We start from the raw sequence: 17,765 nt of genomic DNA on the forward strand, positions 1-17,765 counted from the left end.
ATTATTCACAACAACTGGAATCGACCCAGTGGCTAACGTCACATGTAATAGCAAAGTGAAAATCATAGTCTATCTGAAAAAGTGTTGGGTGATTGATGAATTAGTTGAAAACTCATGATATATCCAATGGAGATAATCTCCACCATTTCTGTCAGTTTTTAGATTGATAGATTGTGAGATTGAACACCCCCTTGTTCTTCGATCCCACATGAAACTACAGGTACATCAATTTCTCATCAGAATCTCTCTCATAACCCAACCATATTTGTTATTGCTATTCAGTCTTATTCGGCCACCAATTTCAGAGAAAATATTACTTAATTTTTCACGAAATTTGTTGAACTGTTCAAAAGAATCAGTAAATAAGGATCTCAGTGTTCGGGATGGATAATTTCACTGATATTCTGGTAGAGTTTGAAACCTGTTACTGATACTGGAACTTTTGAAATTCATAGAGAGAGTACCAACTGACCAATCAAAAGTTTGTTGAATATTGATTTTCCAGATGGAGGTTCATGCATTATGAATATAATTTCCAGAGAAAGAATGGTAGAAACATTTTTCAATCTTCCTGAATCTTCAATGATTCCACACCATTTGGACATTGATATGGTGAGAATTGATCAGTATAGGATCTCAAGAATGTGTGGGAGTTAATCAGTATAGGATCTCAAGAGTACCTGAAAGGTAGGCAGCACCACTCACTACTTCGCTCGCTGGTGGTGCCTACATAATAATCTACAAGTATTTAAATCAGTAAAATATTCATGTTCTTATTATAATCCCAGATTTGCGGAAAAATCGTCAAGACTCACTTTCAATAGGGGTAATCGCGAAAAGTGATGTATATAATTATTATGTCAAATTGGTAGTTGTCAAAGTTGATCTTGGATGTCCTATCTTAGTCGAAGGATGCCTTTTGTTCCGATTTGAAGCCAAACCGCAAACTAAGAGCTGTTCCACCATTGTATCTGCCACAGTCGAACCGGAGAGTAGCGTCTCATTGATTTCAACGGTTATCTAATTATCCCGGTCGCAAACCGGGTCGGTTGACCACAGATTATCAAGACTCCAATTTGGGTGCTCGTGGCTTGCAGATCGTTAAGGATTTCGGGGAGGAATGGAATGAACAAAATACATTGTTGAGGTCCTTCGTAAAACTCTGATTGCATAATTTTGAAAGTTGTATAGGCTATTTATTGTTCTTCTACTCAATTTCCATTGGATTCCAGAATAGGATTTCAGATCAATGATGAATCCAGTAAGAGTTTTTCATCCAGTTTAAATATTTTATTGTTCTGTATACCTCTTAATGAGGAAGTGATAAATAAGAACAGCAAAAAAATAAGTGAATTTTCCTATCCAGGTAAATGAATTATTGTATTAATTATATTCTGACTGTGATCACACCTCATAGATAGCCTTTACGGATTTTTTTTTACTTTTTCTCATTTTCTCTTTGATCTAGAAATATCAAGCATTAACAAGACTCATTTTTGTACATCGTTCCATGTGATTTGGATCAACATGATTCATTATGAAAACCTACATAACACAATATCAGCGGATGAGGGTGAATTGAAGTTTCAAAAATGTTAAGCTATTCCCATAATTCTCACCAACCATGTATAATTATAAGTTTCGGATTTCAACAGTTTGTGACCGAGTTGTCCAACCCAGTTGGTCACTAGTTACACACATAACTATCATGCTAATTTCTCCACAATATTATCTTTTGGAATAACGAATGCTTGGATATCTTTCATGAAGTGATCCATCATTCCATTGGGTGAATTACCCTCCAAGGATACACTCTATTGTCTCAATCAAAAATGTATAATCTATCACAAGAGACGATCAGCGAGGAGATGATATTACATATGCCATATTTGATTTGGGTATCTTGTAATGTTGCAGTCATCTGATAAGTGACAGTGATGTGAGTGGGTGACAGGGTTTGAGGCCAATGGATGAGAGCCATCTGTGGCCTGGAGGGGAGTGAGAGAATATTATTTACAACCTCATCCCTTATTCAAAAAAATGTGAACTCTCTTCTCAATCTCACCACGAAGGATGTGAGGGAGAACAACCTCTCATGCTCAATTATTTCATAGGGGATGTGGAGAGAGGTCACCATGAAGAATACAACCAACAGCAATCCAGTTCATTCATTTCCAACTTCTATATTCTTAGATACAGAATGTGGAGAAAGCTTTCCAAATTTTAGATTGACAAGAAACACCCTCATTTCCCGAGACCTCTGTGAAAAGGGAGAAGTCTCACATTTCTATGAAGAGAATTAGATAGAACTAGATTCCGCCATTCATTTTTTTCTATTGTGACTTTCACACTAGTTTGAAGAATATTTTTACCCAGTATCACTGCAGTAGTATTATAATTTATTGATCATTCATTCATATCAAGTATTATACTATTAAGTTGACTATTCAATCAATTCTACAAATTTGAATTTGAAAATTCTAAACGCTGAGGATACTCAACTAACTTCAATTTGAATTTCGAAAATATAATATCGTGGGAAGTGGTGAGAAAGAATACATTCTCAAACTTTTCAATAACATGAAACTTCCTCGCCTTTTTCTACCCGTCCTCTGTGTATAATGTGGTGGTGAGAGAGACCTCATACTCCATACTGGATTCAAAGAGAAAGAGAAGCATGGAATGACGGGAAATTTTCTCGTTCTGCTCGACCTCTTCTACCCATCCACCTCTGTTAGATGTGAATGGGGAGAGCCTCATACTCCGATGGTGATGTAGTGGTAAGGGAGATTTCCCTTACACCCCCTTTTTTCGCAAGCACGACTCGCAGCAACATTCGTGAAGGCTGCCAGGGGGTGAATGTCTGAGAACGGCGCCCGCGTCGCTGTTTTATAGCGGTGGTGGGGGGCACTCGGGTGTACTCGGCTACCCTCGGCTGTTTCCGTGGCTGGCTGAGCGAGCGTGGCACTCGGCACTCGGTCAGTGCTCGTCAAGTACGCGTGCAGATAGGTTGGTGGCCCATTCGGTGTCTGCTTGTCGTCGCGGTCAACTGCATTGTCGCAGTCGCATGCGGATGCAGCTAGCGTGATCACCATGCTGGCCATGTCCACTCTGATGATGCCCGCTGCTACCATGACAACCATGACTAATGCTGGGCCCATTCCTGTCGCTCAGTCAGCCAATGCCAAGCAGCTAGAACCCAAGTTCGTACTCAATCACAACGGCGCCGCGCTCATCAACAAAGCAGGTAGGCTACACCAAATAAACCAATCATCTAACAGTAGCAGCCTTTTAAGATATTGCAACGAATATTATACCTGTTTTGGTTTCAAACATTCTACTCCCATCCATTGTCCCCCTTCTGGAATCATCCAATTTGAGCTTTCGCTATTATCAGCATAATATATGGTTATGAACATTTGATCTCATCAATAATTTATTCTGTGATAATATAGTTTTTGAATACTCCAATAAAATAATATTATACGGTTATGAACATGTGAACTCATCAATAATATATTTTGTGATAACATAATCTTCGAAATATAAGTCATGAACATGACAACAACGATAATGAGTATTAGGTCAAATTATTGTTATCATTCAATCCAAAGTGTATTATTCATTATAACCAGAATATCGCCACTAGGTGAAACGGATACACAAATATACGAATAAAATTCCATAAAATCATCTATTTTGGATAGAACAACAAAATCTACGATTTCCTCTCGGATAACAACATGCTGTGTATGAGGAAGAACATGAGTTTTATTCCACTTCGACTCAAAAATATTTCCAAAAATCATCACGTGATTTTTTAATTCTTTTTATCACGAGATCTTTCAATAATCTTCACTCCTCTTCTCTAGAAAACCTGATTAGGAAAAAATATCGTATCTATATTCTTTATTATTCCATCATTATCTATATAACCCATTGTTGTCAAGTCGTGATATATGGTTAGAAATAGCAAGTTCATGACTATAGGATGAGAAAATATTATTAATCATCTAATTTGAAATTTTGTAATATAAACTGTGGTGAATTTGAGATGAAGCAACAAAAACTTTAAAAATATTATTGAGATAATATCAGTTGTATGAGGACATGATTATGATCATTGAGGCATTTTCCAACTTATATTAATCTGAATTTATTTATCAATTATTCCAAATTATAATTGGAGCTGTGATTCATTGCCGTAGACACACATTTATTGGAGAGGACTTCTATTCAGAATAACATTCTCTAATTGGTCCTCATAGCTTCTTAACATGATTAAAATTTAACAGGCTCCTGTGCAATCAAGACAAAATAATTATAATTATTTTCCAATAAATTATGATATATTTCATTCACATGTGATGATTACAAATGATAAATTTGATATTATAGGATAGGATGATAGGACTTTGGATGCTAAAGTCCTACAAAATTTAGTTTTGGGTGATAAACTTCGATATAAGACTTATCAAAGTGTAAGTTAATTGAAGATAACCTCTGATGAGTTTCAGTTAAGTTTTACAAGATAGGCTGATGAGGACTTCGGAGTCAATAAAAGATTGTTTCAGGTGATTAATGAGAAGATTCATCAGGCAATCTTCATCAAAACTGTTGACAATCAACGAGTCTGCTACCTATCTAAACATTCTATGTTTAGAATAATAATTAATTGATTGTTGTTACCACGAACAATGTACAATATAAATTCAATATTCTCTCGCAGAATACGCAATAATTTGTATAACGATATGGAAGAGTAATAGGCTTACTATAGTAAACCCATAGCAGAATATGTTAGATCATTATAAAATCAATAGGGTATAATGCGTGATGAGAATGGACAATCGTAATTTCAGATAGTAGATTACAATGTTTCAGCATTCTCCATTTTCCTATAAAAAAATGTGTAGATTGTTCATCCTCCTAAAAAATAAGAGATGTATCGAACTATGAGAAAATGTAAAACATCACAGCTATTTTAACTGATTTAAACCATTTTGTGATGAAATCGAGAATAATATCATTGAAAATACTTGCTGAGATCTCAAGTTTCCATAGTTCTTATAATTTTCATTAAATTTATATTATTATTCAAACTAAACTTTAAAATAAAAATAGTTAGATATTCATATAGTATTCGCTACTCATCCAGATGAATATTGATGCTATGTTCCTTTCAAATAGTATTCAATTCCTACATTTAATCCCTAATAATGGAGAAGGGTCAGCGTATGAGCTTTTCATTCTTCACAACTCGTCAAAATCAATTTGACAGTAACTGCTTATTCGATACACCGCATCCAACAGCACCGATTCATAGAGAGATTTGCCATCTCAGTCTTCTTATATCACTGTCAAACATCCATCACGAGCGATTGAGAGATAGATCTCGGCAGCTTACGAGACAGAACAAATGATTTGTTGGAGACAACTGTGACTGAATGGGTGTGGGGGATGAGGCAAGCGTTTTGAGGAATATTGGATGAACGAGCAGGGCATGGTAGTGCTGGGGAAGCAGTGAAGGAGGGCGTGTGAGAGAGACTTATTCAGAATTTCATTTTGCGCAGCGAAAAGGCAGCGGGGAGACATAAAAAAGGAAAGAGAAAGGGATAGGACTGAGTTGAACCTCAGAATGCGTGACTGGTCTCCATTGATTCGTACGGCGAATTTCACCGCTATTTAAATAACGCCGTTAACTTGGAGTCAGTGTGCATTCAAAATTGGCGGCCTGTGATTGGCCAATCAGCGTTGAGTTGATGGTCATTAATTGTTTCTGATTGGCGGAAACATGCGGTGCTCAAAATCGTGCATGTGGAGGTGGTTTTTTATTCACTTTGTTCAAGAGTTGGCGAATGGAAATTGATCGGGAGTAGCACGCTCGTACCCGAAAACTCTATGGTTCGAAAGTATTGCTTGTAGAATAGAATTTGATTCTTCACACTCGCACGTCATATCATCGAAACAAAGACGAATTGGTCTTTGGAATTCATCTTAAACAGAGCTAAGCGATTATTATATTCATCATAAGCCGGTCTCCTGGTGACAAATGATTTTGTCGGAGAAGACTTAGTTGTTGAAATTGTGCTAGACCCTGAGATCTGCGGATTTTTATCTGATCAATAATGTGATCCTAATTCTAGTGGTTTGAGGGTCTTGGAATTAAAAACATAGATATGCGGTTGACTGACTGCTCTTATAATAATGAGAATAAAACAGAGAATATTACAAAATACATCTTTACATGGATAATCGAATAATCAATCTGTCTTTAAGAGACCAAGTATAATACGTCTTTAAGAGACCAAATATAATACGTCTTTAAGAGACCAAATTTACGGGGGCACATCTGATATTGTAGTGGGGGGTATCAAGTACTTATTTAAGATCTGTCGTCCTCGAGTCCGGTGTCCAAAGCCTACAATAATAATAAAGTGCAGCAGTCAACCGCTTTGAATGGAAATTAACTATGCCATTAATAATAAATTTAATAAAAGGATTAGCGATTTCAAAACTGATGGGATAAATGATTCCCAATATTATAATAATCAGTCTCCGAGAGAGAATAAAAAACTGTCTGTAAAAGACATTATTGAATTAGGTCAATAAATAATTAAGCTCAGAAAACATGTCTGTACTCTACAGAAGATAAAAGCGGTCTCTTGTTCAGGTCTCCAAGTCGACCGAACCAGGCTCAAAAATAGGTATCAGGGCTGGTACTATTATGCATTGAAAAATACCAAATTACAAAGGACGTGGTGGGGACGACAATAATTTCCCTCAATAGAACGAGAAAGGAATACAACTAACAAAGACAGAATACAGGAAAATTCCCTCGATCAAAGTAGCAGACTCAGCAACAGAATGGACGTTCAACTGATTTTTTATGATGATTTTGCGTTTACAACAATTCTAAGTACTCTAGGAAAACGTTTGAAAACAATAGAGGAAATATCAGAATTTAATTACGTAATGTGCGGAATGACATCATGAAACTACTCCGATACCGTGAGAAAATCACAACGTTAATCCAGCACTCTAACAAAATTTTATCTTGGAAAAGTTATAATGTTATAATTTCAAAAAAAAAAATTCGGCACAATCATAGAATGTGAAACCATTCACATTTCCGGACACTTATTTCCAATCTTAAATCCAATATTTCTCCTCATCCAACCAGGCTTCCCATATAAATGCTTTTTTCAGAATATTTTGAACAAGATTTAGATTGGAATTCACTTCTCATAGGATGTGACCACCACTTAATACTTTTAAGGTGCTCCATTTTAATGACTCTCTCTTAAGGAGCTACCCCAATGCGACAGGTTACGTTGAAAACATGCTCCTGGTTGCAAAAACCTGCTGTGTAGGTGAAGAAATGAGCTCATATCGGAATGTTTTCACTGTATCCAATGCTTTATCCACTCGACATCTTTAATACAAACTAGTTCCTTGAAAGTGATGATGATGTTTCGAGTTACCTACTTAGAATATTGATCTCTTTTGGCATTTGTGTTATAAATGATCAAAAGATCAGCCACATATTGTAAGACTGTATTTTATGTAATACCACTTTGTTCATACTGATGATTCTGAATAATCAATTCTTCCAGAACAGTGGAAAACCTGAATGGTCCAACTTTTGAATTGGGCTTATTTATTATCCCATTCATGATATTTCTCATTATTGTAATTCTCGTATGAATCTAAATCCTTAATAACAGTGTTATAAACCATCGAATCTCTGACAATTTCTTATATTTTATTATGATCTCACGTCTGATAAGCATCTGTCAAGTGAACTCAGCAAAATCCTCGGCTTGGAACGCCCAAAAAAACAACATCCTATTTAGGTATAATAGGAGCGCTGACTCATAATAGAATTAACAGAAGGGATGCGATGTATCAAAAGGTGTGTTTACTCGTGGTGGTAGGAAGGGGTGTTTGAGAGGGGGTGGTAATTATGAAGATGCAAAGAAAGTCTGGGAAGCAGTGAATGGTTGTGTTGGCTGGGCAGACTGCTAAGATAAATAGCACGGTGGCAACACCTACTGTTATGCAGGTGGTGTGCGAAAAAGGAGAAGAAAGAGGATTGATGAAGAAAGAGAGAATGAGAGAATCCGGATAGGCTTGTCTGAAGTCGAGGAAGCGGCTACGAATAGAAGGTATTTTTTGTGTAAGTCGGAAAGTGGTGCGATTAATCTCCTTTGTCCGAGCGTTGGTATCTTTCTTCTCCATCGCTCCTTCTCCCCTTCATCTTTACCACCTCCTTTCTCCATCCATTCGGGAAATACTAAGCCACCACTCGTCTTGTCATCTGCTCATCCTCCGCGCTATCATTCATCCAGATCCTTTTCTTTGGGAAATGTTCGTCGTCCTTGCATCAGCTCATGTTAGGCCCAAACAGCCGAGAAGCTCTATTGCCAAGAGTATAGTTGCTGCTTCCTATTGCTTGGTGTCACATAAGGCCAATTTATTGTCAAAGTCATAATGCTACATTAAAAATCGGAGCCTTGTTCAATCATGGCTGCAAACCTCGCAATATAATATAATGATGATAACCAGGATCTATGAATTCAATTATTGATATTTTGTTCAATTTGTCAATCATTATTATATTTACGCGTATCATTTGAAAAATTTATTGTTTATCAGGTGAGAAATCAAGTTTTATTTCGTGTTAATGTTGTTTCATTTTCTTTTATGAACGAATTTTCTTCTTTATCGGAATGTTATTGTTCGAGGCTAAAATATCATTGAATTGGAATTAATATCATAGTTAGGAAAGAACAGCATTTCTAATGGATTGATTACTTGATTGAGAATGGATAAATATTGAATAATATCAATTTTTATTCAGTTGATGATTGAGAAAAAAGTTGTTTTTGTCACATTCACATTTGATTTGTACAGAGGACTGCAGTTAGGGTACGTGTTGAAACCAACACATCTCCATCTGTAATATTGATGACTTATTTCCCAGCTCTAGTTATACGAAATTCAAATGGAACTTATTTTAATTATAATCTCTAATTGTTATAGTTAGTAATTATAATAGATTTTAAATAGAATGAGTTCCATTTTTATTTCGATTAACTGGAGCTGGAGAAATGAGTCATCAACTACAGCTGAAGATTTGATGGTTTCAACACGTGACTGCAGTACTGTGTACAAATCTATTAAATGTGGATGTGACAGAAATAAAACTTTTTTCAATCATCAACTCACCATTTGAACGACAAATATTCCTGGAAATGCATCACGTATCAAGCTCAAAACCGGAATACATTCAAATTCAAGGAAGCAACGAAATCATGATAGAATCCTTTGATATTATGATACGTAATCATCTAACTTGATAATATAATACATCTACTCCTATTATTATCATCGAGCATTTGTTTGTACAGTAGCCTATCTTCACTGTCCTCCAGAAAGTACTGTCTTCAGTTATTAACAGGTCTCCCAAAATATATTTGATATCGTCAAAGGCGTATTCTACATACAGGTTTGTGTCAGTTGTCTCACGTTGTATCAGTTTGTTAGTTGATAGTTGATCGGTTGATACGACGAATAGTCATAGAAATGGGAGTTGCTTTACTCATAAGTGTCTCATTATTTTTCCTCCTCTACTAACTTCCTGACTCCATCTATCGTTGATGCATAAAACTTGTTTTTCATGATAATTTATTCATGATAATCATTCATTGATTCATCAATTATATTGTTGAATTGATTCAACAAAACCTTCTTCAATAATTTCACCCTTATTCTTCACTTGATATGGATATTGCCCAATTTGAACCATTGATTATTCTTAAACATTTTTTTCGGATATCACGTGGTTAAATGGAAGTGTATTTATTTTATTTAGAGTCTGTGCATCAGCCTTTGTCTCAATTTATCTTGTTGTCGAGATCATAAATATTTGAATAACATTCAAACTCTTTCAGAATTTTCTATATTATCCCCTTTGACCAGTAATACTGTGAGAATTAAGTTCATCTATGATGAACTTGGCTCTAGATATACTTTCAAGATACTATACGTTTGTCTTGGAAAACTAAGAATATTCATCTGCAATAGAGAAATTGATTGAAATTCATTCTATCCTTGTCCAGCCTATTCCAGTTCAGATTCACTCCTGTGATACTTACATCCATTCTCGCAATAAGTACATCTTTACTCCGTGAATACTCTACTGTGATGAGATACAATCTGAAATTAACATAAGTCGGCCGCGCCTGATTCGTATTGAGGTTTTTGGAATTGAAACTCTTATTTCTCCTATATTCCCAATATCCTTTATTCCTTTCATCTTCAAATGTTGACCAATCTCCGATTCAATTCTGGCTCAGAGACAACTATTTGTGGTACCGGGCATTGTGATGATTACATCCATGTCGACTTAATTGATAGTATCAGTAAAATTGGATTCGCTCTATGGTTCAGGCTCACAATTTGGAATCGGACCAGGAGAAACCTCCACCAAATAACTTCCACTTGACTCAGTCACATTAGGTACTATCAATTTCCATTCCTCTTTCTCTAAATCACATTCTCATTATCTCAATCATACTCTCTCTCCTCTTTATCCATCACCTTCTCCCCCTCATATCGGATCAAAATCCGCATCCGATCACTGCCTTTATCCGATCTACTAATCCTATCTTATAACAATGAATTCATGCCATCTAGTACTCGTGCCAAGACTAACCCAGAAGGGAGATACCAATTTTCCTGAATCAAGTCTTGGAAAACACTTTCTGTGAATGGAAGTTTGTGGGATTGGTACTACATACATTCAATTTTAATCCGTATTGCATATTGATTACGGCTCAATTGTTATTGAGTAAATTCACTTTCCAACTTGACTCGGATCCAGGCCAAGTTTTCAATTTCCATCAGGAGAAATACTTTCAGATTACATCAAATTCCCCGATACTACCAGATTTTGTTTTGGCTGTGGTCTCAGTTCACAAATATTACAAGTAATATTTAGATTACAACCCTCTCCCCGCATTAAATACAGATAGCTCGGAAATAAAGTTTAGTGCTAACTATATCTCTGAACACTCAGTAAAGATTGAATAGTTTTGGAATTTGATTTAGTTTTCTATGAGAGTGGAAGGGTACCCTAGGAAAAAAAATACACTGGATAATTAATGAATATTGAAACGCTATGTAAACTTAATTGAGAAGTTTTAAAATAAGAAAAAAATAAAACAAATATAATCTTTCTCTCAAATTGAATGATTTAACAAGGGTTAGTTGTTTGGGAATTATCACATCATGATAATCATGATTGAATTCCCTGTCAATTTTCCCTTGGTGTTCGAGGAGAGGGATTAACAGGAATGGTGAAGTCGAAAATAATAGAAGAAGGATTGAAGAATGAGAACGGAACAAGGAAGAGCGGACATTCTAAATACGGCTACTTATTTACTCATAATATTCAATATTTTGCTTTGGAGATGAATTTTGGAGGGAAAAAGTAAATTACGAGAAAAAGGGGTGGATAAAGGTGGTGGAAAATGGGAGAAGGGGAAGAATAAGAATGATAAAAATATATTAGAAGTGAGAACGTAAAGAGGTGCCTGACAGACTGGAGCTTTGCAAACTGTACTAGAGTTGGAGGATATACATGTGTATTATAAAATATGGGGAATGTATTTATAGAGGACAGTGGGAGACACGGGGACAGGACAGAGAATGGCGAAAAGCGAATGTCCTGGTTTAAACAGGCAGTTTGCCAGGCTATAGTAGGGCACAGGGCAGAGAGGGGGAAGGCGCCCTCAAGATGTGACAGTAGTCAACCAATCAACGGCCGGGAACGATGCCATGAGAGCCTAGACCGTGGTCACAATTTAACTGACAATTTCGGCAGACCCTGTACATGTGGACAGGACAGGAAAGACGACACTCTGCTTTGTAACAAGTCACTGGTCTAGCTCATGTAGGTGAAGGACAGAGCAGGAGGAGAAGGTTAAGATTCGAAAGGAGAATGGGAAGGAGAGGGAGGAGTGGAAGAAGCAGAAGAAGAGGAAGAGTAGAGAGAATAAGAGGGATTATTGAGAACGGAAGATAAATAATATGAATTCAACTATGTAATGGAGACGAGAAAGGAGAAGTGGATAATATAGAGAAATTTGATAAGGAGTGATCCGTAGCTGGAGAGATCCCTGGTTCATATCTGGATATGAACAAACATTTATAGCCAGGTCACTCCCCTGTTATCTGATGGGAATATTTAATTGTCGGTCCTGGCTAAAGGACAGTCTAAAAAGAGATTCTAAAGACAGTCATAATGCTCATTTTGACGGCTGAATTATATTTCCAGGCGAGGTGGTACCTTCAAACTTGGAGAATATGAACACACATGGCATTCAATGAATTTCACTTGAAATGATTAGCACTTTCATATCAAACACTCGGCGTGGATTGTAAGTGCATTTTCTCTCACTAAAAATTCTAGAATATTGTCACTCGTTTTCCAAAAATTTCTCATAATTCTTTCGAGTTGGAAACTGGGGCGAGTTGGAAACTATAGTCGTGGAGCTGTTACCCGTATATCATGCAGTAAAATAAAAATAAGCAGTATTTTTTATTAGTTGAGAAGCTGATTTGAAATATAGTCTAGAACTAACATGAAATAATATAATCCCCTTTACTTGGGAGAGAAAAATTAAATAAATATGGAAGAGAATAACAAGTGGACTAAGAACGGGTTAGCTATGGATCTGATCATGGGGCACGAGGTTCGGCTGTGTGTTGGTTGGCTGGGGGTGAGGAGGGGTGAAAAGAGGGTGAGAAGGGTCAGAAGTTTTGTCGCAGAATGAGGCGTCAGGCATACAAATCTGTTTCTCACTCAGTTTTAATCTCTTAACAGCATTTTCAGCAAAGTTTCGTCTCAAGCGTTCTTCAACTGAATTTTCTCATTCACATTGTAATATGAGAACAGCGCTTGTTAATCAATTTGTTGGGATTGGACTCATGGATTTTATACTACAGAGAATATCAGGATTTAGCAGAGAAAACCTATGAATCTTCGTTACATTAAGATATAGGTCTACAATTCTTCCTTCTCTCACTGGTTCTTTTCTCATCTACCACTTCTTTACCCTTGTTTGATTTTTTCCCAGCATGATTAATTTCATTGATTGATGATTCTTAATAGCTTGATTATTATATGAATGTATCAATAATGGAAGTAGTAAACTACTGTCTCATCCATGGAGATATGTTCTGCTACTTGAACCATCATTATTATCAATAGAGATGGAGATAAACCGATACATCTCATGATTTACATTATTTCCCAATTCACTCTCATGACAAATTTTCATGGATATTGGTAGAGTATCATCTCATAGAAGTCACTGATCAAAGAATGAAGTAGTCAAGAATATATTAGTGGATTAGAAAAAACTATTATGAAGAGGAATATGAGCAACTCTAAGTAGCTACTAGAACTCTTCAAAGCTATTACGAGATTTCCGAAAAAAGCGTGTATAAGATCCAGCCACTCAATTGCAAATATTCACTACAATGAAGAATTTAAGTAGCTTTCCGTGTTTTTCATCGGGGTCGTAGATTAAGCTCTCTTCTCCCGTCCCAACATTGGTGGATTATTCGTAAAGCTGGCTTCCATTTGTACTGGAAACAGATACAGAAGGCAGCAGCATTAAGGGAACAAAGTGCTCCTTTCAAGATAAGGAATATTATTATTGTGAGAATATCGAGATGCGTCGGAAAGGGCATTACTGGGTTACAATTTGAACATCACGATTCTCTAAGGGTTGTAGGTGAGGGGTGCGAGAGGAAAGTCAGTTCAGGAGACGTCGAGAATTTCGAGAAAACAGGAGTGAGTTGTTGTGAAGGGGTGAGGAGAGGGTAAGTCTCGTTAGTATTCCGGGCATAAAGCAATCCTAGCCAAGACGTTCGTTTCGGTTCTGACTTGTTCACTCTAATTGAATAACGACAGCGAGCAGAAATTATGAGTCTGCTCGAAGAAAAACGTCAACTAAACGTTGACGGCCGCCCAGTGACGTGCATTTTGATAATAAAAACGAGCGAGCGAGAGGAAGAAACGTTGAAACATACGCTGATTGTTAAGGGAGAGAGAGAGAGAACGAGTGAACGCTTCATGAGCCTTTTGAAAGTGGCGATGGGCTTTTATAGCAGAAAATGTCACTTACTATTTCATGAAATCGCATCAATACTGTTTGAAGGTAGATGATGACATACCCTGAAATCAACAATGGAAATGTGGTAGATATTGTGAAAACGATCCCCAAATCTCTCGATGTTGAATTCACTGACTGAAGCATCGACGCCTGCCATCGCCTGGGCAACAAGCAGTAAGGAAGGAAGCGAGGTATCTTTTAATTCACAAAAAGATTCGTGAAGACAGAGCTATCACAGGGAAGAAAATTTGAACGCAACCTCAATACAAGTGATACAGAGTTATATAAACGAAAGCCTGACTCAGAACCGCCGAGAAATCCTCAATGCTGCTCGTGCCATCAAGAGAAAGAAGAACTTTACATGTGGGTGAAGAATGGCGAAATAGCGAAAAAATAGGGAGGTAATGTAATTTTATGTAATTTAAACATAATTAAATTCGATGTAATATTAACATAATATAATGTAATGTTATAAGTAAAAAAGATGATATCATGTAATAATATATATTCAATATTCATATAAAAAAGGGAGGGGAACAATATGAGCATCGTTCTCATTGGCCTTGATCAAGTAACAGCTTTGAAAGAATGATACGTATTTAGTCTGTAAGTTATAGTTCTCAATTTTTTTATCCAAATCAATATTCCGTTTATACTGCTTCTGTTAATGTCATAATTTCAATTATTTAGTTATTGAGTTATATATCATCTTATGGATCTAGACATGCCAAGGAGCGTATTATATTACATTCATGGTCGTCACAACAACCGTATCACGGTATCAAAGTATCACGACCACAAAAGGTTATAACAAATATGGATTCAAACAAGAATTGAGTAGTCAATTCAACTATAGATGATCGTTTCTCGATTTGATAAATTAAATTTATCATAATATGATGGTTTAATAGTGATTCAGCAAGATATAAGTAGTATGAGAGTCAAACTAAAAAAGTCTACTAAAAAAGCCCTACGTCATTATTTTCACGGGAATATGGATTGATAACGATGAATTGGATTCAAATTGTATTTCATTGAAGGTTAGGTATTGCTAAATATGCAGAATGCAATCGTGAGAATGAAGCAGGAGGCGTTTGAATGTTTACCTTGGATGATATCCGGTGTCAGCATGTTATATCCAATCAGTTTCATATCATTGAAATGTAACGTTTGCATGAATGCAGTGAAAATGTATTTCTTGATGAGTTTCTGAACTTCATAAAGAGCATTAATGATAAAAATGGTCTGATTAGCAGAGACGGAGACCTGAACATAAATCTGCTAGAGAATGATAGTTTTGTTGACAATATATTATGAATTAAATTTAGATAGCAAGCTGTGGGCTGAAATGTACAATTATTGAACCGAATGAAATGTGCTCAAGAAACAGCTTCAATCATAGATCACGTTTTGTTTGGATGTAGCGTTAATTGAATAGGTATGATTTGTGATACTAAAGTTTGCTATTTCCGAATAACTCACCATTACAATCATGATAATTTATAATGTGGAGTTTATAGGCAACAAGTCTTCAAAAAAAAAAAAAAAACAGCCACTCATACAAAACAGATTACCGTTTCAAATATGGCACTGGATAAGTGCGATTGGTCCCTGGTAAATATTGCATTTTTCGGCATCACTGACTTTCAATTTTTTACTCAAGACTCAACTTGATTGTACGGGAGCATTCCATAAATACTAAAAATATTTCTGTAACAGAAAAATTAAATCATGAATGCACAGAAGGTATGAATGAAATCTTCTTCATTTTATTTCAAATGAGACTGTATTATTCTCTTCTTCAGGTCATACGGTTTCATTATGTCACAATATTTATATAACTTTTGAATGCATATATAAGAAATACTACTGTAAGTTTCATTTGACGAGAGAAGTTGAGGGAAAATTAAACGATTCAATAGGGAAAATTAATTGGATATATTGGTTGATCTCATAGAGTAATTTCATAAACATGAGGAATTGTATAGGAGCTACTATTATTGTACTTTCAATTCCTTGAGTGACGTTTCAGAATTTCATGAATGTTTCAATGTTTCATAATTCTTCTTGAATCGATACTACTTTATTTCTATTCATCATGAGAGAGGTTGTTTAGAACTAATAAACTTTTGAATGTTTTTTGTATTGTTTCGACTCTTGCAAAATGTATTCTTACCTGCTGACTTCTCACTAGTGCATATGTCTCCCATTTGTAAAATATACAGAGTATATTAGTAAAATATTCAGAATATAAGCTTCAACAGAAACGTGAACTTGTTACATGTTTTGTTGGATAGAACCAAATATAGATTCAATTTACAATTATCCAGTGATCATGTAGATTAATATTTATGTAGTTAAGTATAATATTGAATTCAACGATTTTGTGAGTACCTCTATTTCTCACAACAGTGTTAGATAAATTATTTCCTATGCTGGATCCATATAATTTTTCTAATAAATAAACAGCACTCAATTCTATGACACCAAATTATGATCAATATTCCAGTGGATGTAATTCCTATTTGGAATCGAATAATTTATATAATGAAATCAAATAATTCTCCCTTATCCCTTCATGAATGAAAAAGGGAGAAAAGACTGAGATTATTATCAAATATTAAAGCTGACTCGATGGAATGCAGTCAGTTGTCTGTCAGTTGCTAGATGGATATTCGCATCCGATTTGACAGGCATCTGATTTGTGTTGTAGCATCTGTTGATATCACATCGAACTCCCGCCAACAACTTGGCATGTCTCGTCATATTTAGTAATAGCTGTTCGCCCAGCGAGGCCACCCATCCAACTTGCCCGGCTAAGTTGCCCCACTTAGTCGAAACTTTGTCTTGCAGATGTTATCCAGGCGCTTCCACGTAGTAAATAGCAATTATTACACTTGGCAATCAGTCGCGGGGCTCCGACTTCAACTGTGATAATCAAACATTTAGACATTGTGCAAGATTAACGCAATCTGCTCACTTCTGGCCTATCACATTATAGTACTGTAGTTGGTTGATTGTCTCGACGCAAAGAGCCACAAATGAAATTGTGGGGTATCTCGAAGTGAATGTAAATGTTCAATATTTAAAATTCAGTCTTGAAGTAATATTTGAACGTTTGTACACGATGTTTCTAATAATTATTGTAGAATGACCACGAATAGATAAGATGGAAACTTTTCACATGAAGGATATGCAACTGTGCCGAGCACTAGTTTTAATTCAGGCCTTTTCCCAAATTATAATAGTGATTTTAATACGCAATAGGCTAGAGCCATTGTAAGTGAGTTAGCGAAATAAATTATATTCTCTCTCTATTATGAACGACCATGACTTCGAGTTTCCCAGGATAGATATTGAAAAATTGTGGCTCCGAGTTGTCGAGGAATGTAGAGTATGGAATTATCTCTCAAACTTAGCCGCCCTGTCGCAACATAGAGTGCGATAAGGTGGAAAACAGCAAGATATTGAGATTATAACGAACTGATGATTTTGCAGTTACTATTATTAGGTCCTTAGGCTCTAGAAACCACGCGACGATTGGTCAAATTGATTCCCTTCGCCCAATGGGAGACC

General features: G+C 36.0%; 1 protein-coding gene across 5 annotated transcripts in view; it reads left to right on the plus strand.

Annotated features, from left to right (window-relative positions):
• Nucleotides 1-17,765, plus strand: part of LOC111049599 (nucleolysin TIAR) — a 675,963-nt gene that overhangs the window by 416,420 nt on the left and 241,778 nt on the right. The window contains exon 1 of one of the 5 annotated variants that reach the window (XM_039427389.1): nucleotides 2,976-3,247. The exons of the other annotated variants lie outside the window; for them this stretch is intronic. Within the exon in view, the coding sequence (XP_039283323.1) occupies nucleotides 3,094-3,247 (154 nt within the window). The 5' untranslated portion in view covers nucleotides 2,976-3,093. Of the gene's footprint in view, nucleotides 1-2,975; nucleotides 3,248-17,765 lie in introns of those variants that run through there. 5 annotated transcript variants of the gene reach the window in all.

Source organism: Nilaparvata lugens, chromosome 4, assembly GCF_014356525.2.
Source record: "Nilaparvata lugens isolate BPH chromosome 4, ASM1435652v1, whole genome shotgun sequence".
Taxonomy (NCBI): Eukaryota; Metazoa; Arthropoda; class Insecta; order Hemiptera; family Delphacidae; genus Nilaparvata; species Nilaparvata lugens.